This window comes from Pseudomyrmex gracilis, unplaced genomic scaffold (assembly GCF_002006095.1).
Source record: "Pseudomyrmex gracilis isolate BER0280 unplaced genomic scaffold, ASM200609v1 scaffold_4029, whole genome shotgun sequence".
Taxonomy (NCBI): Eukaryota; Metazoa; Arthropoda; class Insecta; order Hymenoptera; family Formicidae; genus Pseudomyrmex; species Pseudomyrmex gracilis.
The window spans coordinates 1-4314 of NW_018024613.1; the positions used below are offsets into that span (position 1 = coordinate 1).

At 37.4% G+C, this 4314-nt stretch overlaps 1 protein-coding gene across 3 annotated transcripts; it reads right to left on the bottom strand.

Annotated features, from left to right (window-relative positions):
• Nucleotides 1-367: 367 nt before the first annotated feature.
• On the bottom strand, nt 368-4262 carry LOC109863292 (probable G-protein coupled receptor Mth-like 3). Of its 3 annotated transcripts, none has more exons than XM_020443530.1 (5): nt 2304-4260; nt 2079-2157; nt 1222-1403; nt 908-1073; nt 368-766 (listed from the first exon to the last, which is right to left on the bottom strand). In XM_020443530.1, exons 1-5 carry the CDS (start codon nt 3262-3264, stop codon nt 442-444), a joined length of 1713 nt encoding a protein of 570 aa, XP_020299119.1. In that variant the 5' UTR covers nt 3265-4260; the 3' UTR covers nt 368-441. The 3 variants fall into 3 exon arrangements, with proteins under 3 accessions (XP_020299119.1, XP_020299118.1, XP_020299120.1); XM_020443531.1 differs by having other exon boundaries at nt 644-747; nt 2304-4262; XM_020443529.1 differs by having other exon boundaries at nt 368-1073; nt 2304-4262.
• Nucleotides 4263-4314: the final 52 nt, after the last annotated feature.

Sequence of the window (4314 nt, forward strand, 5' to 3'; positions counted from 1 at the left end):
GAAGAATAGTCCTATCATAAGTGATGATCTCTCAACCGTTGAGTTGTCTGAACGCACCCAAAGATGGAATGACCCAATAGCGCTGATAGCGTGTTTCCCGAACGCAGCCAATACCATGGTGTAATAATATAAGGTGTAACATTGCGCATAATGGCGGCGGCAATTTGGGTCAAAATACATCTGTAACAGAATGTGTCACATGGACACTATATATATTGGACGCCATATTCCAAGCATTTTGACCCAAATCTGATTGGTTGGCTACTGCGCATCCACGGAATGTTACACCTTATATTATTACACCATGGCCAATACATATTATAGTTCAGTGTTTATGTAATATTGTTTTCCATCGACTTTTATAAAATATAGGAAAAAAAGAACATATATTTTCGTGAATATGTTAACGTACACTCTGATCTGAACTATTTGCGAGAATATTTACTTGGATGATTCGATTTGCTGCATCATTACGTCGTCTGCAGACCGCGTTGTGACAGTTGTGGTCTGAGAAGCAGAACTGTCGTTGCTCAGAAAACTCGCGCAGCACAGAGTATTCTCTTTGCAACCAAATCGTTTCATCAACAGCCGTATGATNTTCCTCTTGCACACAAATATGACAAAAATGATGACACCTTGCAATCCGTTTATCATGTTCGTGAGGAACCAGACGAAATCCGGCGTGGAGGATGTTAACATCATCGTCATTACTTCGAAAGTCCAGCTCACACCCATCACAATGAACAGCTTCAAATACATAACAAATCTACGAATATATTTGTTTCTGTTTATCTCTTTTAGATCATCGGTTTTATAAAATTGAAGAGAAACATAAAAATTATAAATTATTAGCATGTTTTTATAAGTTTTTCTGAGAAATGCGTAAAACTCTTTTTTGATTGAGAACCTTTGTTTATTGTCATCGTAGCGCTGACTCTGTGATCCTTTCAGATCGTGATCCGTGCTTCTTTTGTGCCACAGTATCTTCACCGTTGTGTAGACGAACAAGCATATATTGCAGATTAGAATGATGTACATAGGTGTGTTCACGTAATACATCCTTGCCTCCTCCGCTAGAATAACCAATTTGTGTCTCGCGTTATACAGTGTTTTTTCACATCCGTGTAAGATATATCTTGTGTATTTAATCAAAATCACACAAAATAATCAAGAATTCAGAATGTGTTCTAAAAATATACGACTATGATTGTGATCACTTACTGAACCAACATCTGATTGTGCAGAATTTCGGTTGGATCAAATTGAGTGCGCTGGTAAAATTTGTTATAGAAGCTAAAACGGTAATAACGAAGGGAATTCCCCACGCGTACATCGAGTATAGAATAAACGTTTTCTTTTCTCTTTTCGGCTTTACTCTTCCCTTGTGTATCGACTGAAATCCTCTGCAAAAATTCATATTTACTTAATAAGTAGAAGAAAAAAAGGTCGCGCGTGATTGTGCATCAAATGCTCAATAAAGATGATTGTTGCCATTGGCCGCGGTTCAAAAATAGAATTTACACGTTTACTTGCGTTAGTTTTTTTAAGCAAACCGACAATATACATATATACAGGGTGTCCCAGAATTGGTTTAACATCTCTCGTAGGCAGGTAGAAGGAATAAAGCTGAGTCGAAAAGTCCTATATCATTTTGCTAGATTCGCAATAGTTGCTGAGATTTTAATTAACAAAGATCCGCGAATAAGCATGCATCGGGTTGTCTTACGCGCGTAAGACAGCCCAGTGCGCTTCGCGCGCTAACGGTGTTACCCATAGCGACATATGGGAGGAGCTAATATAACAGCATATACTATAACATATACATATTAAAATGTAATTGTGCGAAGCGCGCCGGGCTGTCCTCTGCGCGTAAGACAGCCTGATGCACGCTTATTCGCGGATCTTTGTTAATTAAAATCTCAGTAACTATTGCGAATCTAGCAAAAAACGGTATAGGACATTTCGACTCAGTTTTATTCCTTCTACCTGCCTACGAGAGATGTTAAACCAATTCTGGGACACCCTGTATATACATATATATAATTTTTTTTACAAAGATAACATTTGAAAACTGTTACCCAAACGTCCACCAAATATCGAAGCAGGTGACATTTANCCAGAAGAAACTTGACAAAAACGAGAAAGTGAGCACGATTGCTGAAACAGTCAATAAATAATCAAAAATTATTTAATAATAAGATCCATTTCAGACGATCGACTGTAATAAATATATTTACTCTCTGAATAATCTATAATTTATAAAATGTAAGTCTGCAAAACGCTATTATACCTATTATACCTACACAGTGCAACGCAGAGCGAATAGTCGATATCCTCCACGTAAACTTCGCGGAATATGGGAAAGATCATATACGAGANAAATAACGAGGCGATGTGCGCTCGCAACATGTACCCGTGCATATTTCGGAACTCCGACAGTACGCTGTACACCGCAAACGTCATAAGAAGAAACGGCAACGAAATCACGATAGCTACGGTTATGTGAATTTGACGCTGCAGTTTATTCTTGCAAATGATGAGTTCGTAATTGTTCCGGTTTACNGCAGCGAGACAGTAATACAACGCCGGGATGCTAATGTTGTGATACGGAAAATACGCCGACGATGTTCCGGTGAAAAAATAATACACGCTATCCGGAGCCTTGACGGAATCAATCATGAAGTGCATGACATTGTCGTTGGTGCACGGATCGTGAACGACCAAATCGAACACTTGGTCGAACGGCTCGTCGGAGTCTGTGACATTCGGGAAGACGTAATCGACGTCAACCGCAGCGATACACTCTTGTTTCTTGAGGGACAGGCGGTGACCGTAAGGGCAGCAGAGCTGAATGATATTTTTTTTGCCGCCATCCACGGTTGAATTTTCGCGAAGATCGTACGTGAAGTTACTTCTGTCTTCCAAATTTGTGAAGTTCGCGTTAATCTCGACGTGTGTTGGCTTCACATACTGACTTCTCTGACTCTTCATCAATTCTATTTCATGTTCCACAGTGTCGTTATCTTCACGATTGGTGAAGTTCGTTAATTGCTTTTCATTATCGTCAGTGAAATTGCTGCGGAAATTATTCTGCTTCATCTCATCGCTGTATATTTCCGTAAAATTTGTGTGATATTCTATCATCGAAGTATTATTTTGCTCGTCGTTGCTCATCGTAGAATTTCCTCCGCACGAGATTGAAACAATAAGCAGAATTACAGCGCAAAAATAACGGTGGACGAAACCTTTTGTTAACTGATTCATACTGTTGTAATTCAAACTGAATTTCTGCAAATCTACCGAATATCCTTGTTAAGACACTTGAAAGTTTTTCCTTATAACTTGAGAACTTTTTAATTAATCAACTGTGATTATGCAGTCACACAAAAATAGAAGTTGAAGAGATAATCCGTCTTTAGACAACAAGTATGTTATTATCGCTTACTACATACGTCGATAAAATTAACAAGCGATTGATATGTAGATTTCTTAATTCGCGAGGGACAATTGATCTTCACGTAGAATCACATCACACAACATCGAGGACAGATTCCGATGTCTANAACTTTTCATTTCCATTTAACAACACTGACAGTCGCATACTAAATAATCTTTTCACACGGGAATGTTATATAACAGAAACACGTTAAAAAAAAATAAAAAAAAAAAGATCTTTCATCTTCTATTAATGAGAGGGAAATACCGGTTTTTCGGCGACACGCAAATTCACACACTATGCGCGGCACAACTGTGTTCGCTATTATAAGACAACACATATCATTCTCTTGATCATTGCATTATCTTCGTTTGCTTCACTACGTATCCGTCTGCAATCTCTCTCATCAAGAAAAATTTCAATGTCACGGTCGCTAATGCGTTGCTTTCCGATATCATCAACGTTTTTATCAGAAAATAGGAAAACGAGAGAAAATTGTTGATGAGTTTCAGTCACAACAGTGAAAGTTACAAGGTAATACAAACTAAGATGATTGAGTAAAAATATTAAAATAAAAAAGAAAGTACTATTTGTTTAAAAAAAAATTCTTTTGTAGTAAGAAGTATTAGGTTTTGCTATTTATAGTTTGCTAAATTTTATATGTATGTTGTATGCAAGTATCTATTCGTTATAGTATATAGTGTGTAGTACACGATTTCTTCAAAAACATCCGGAATGTGTTTACTTGAAATACACACAATTAATAATTCTGAGAGTTTATCATTGAAAATATCCAACACATTAGTTGTGTAAAAGATGTATGTACACATTATACGTACATATACAGGGTGTCCCAGAATTGGTTTAACATCTCTCGT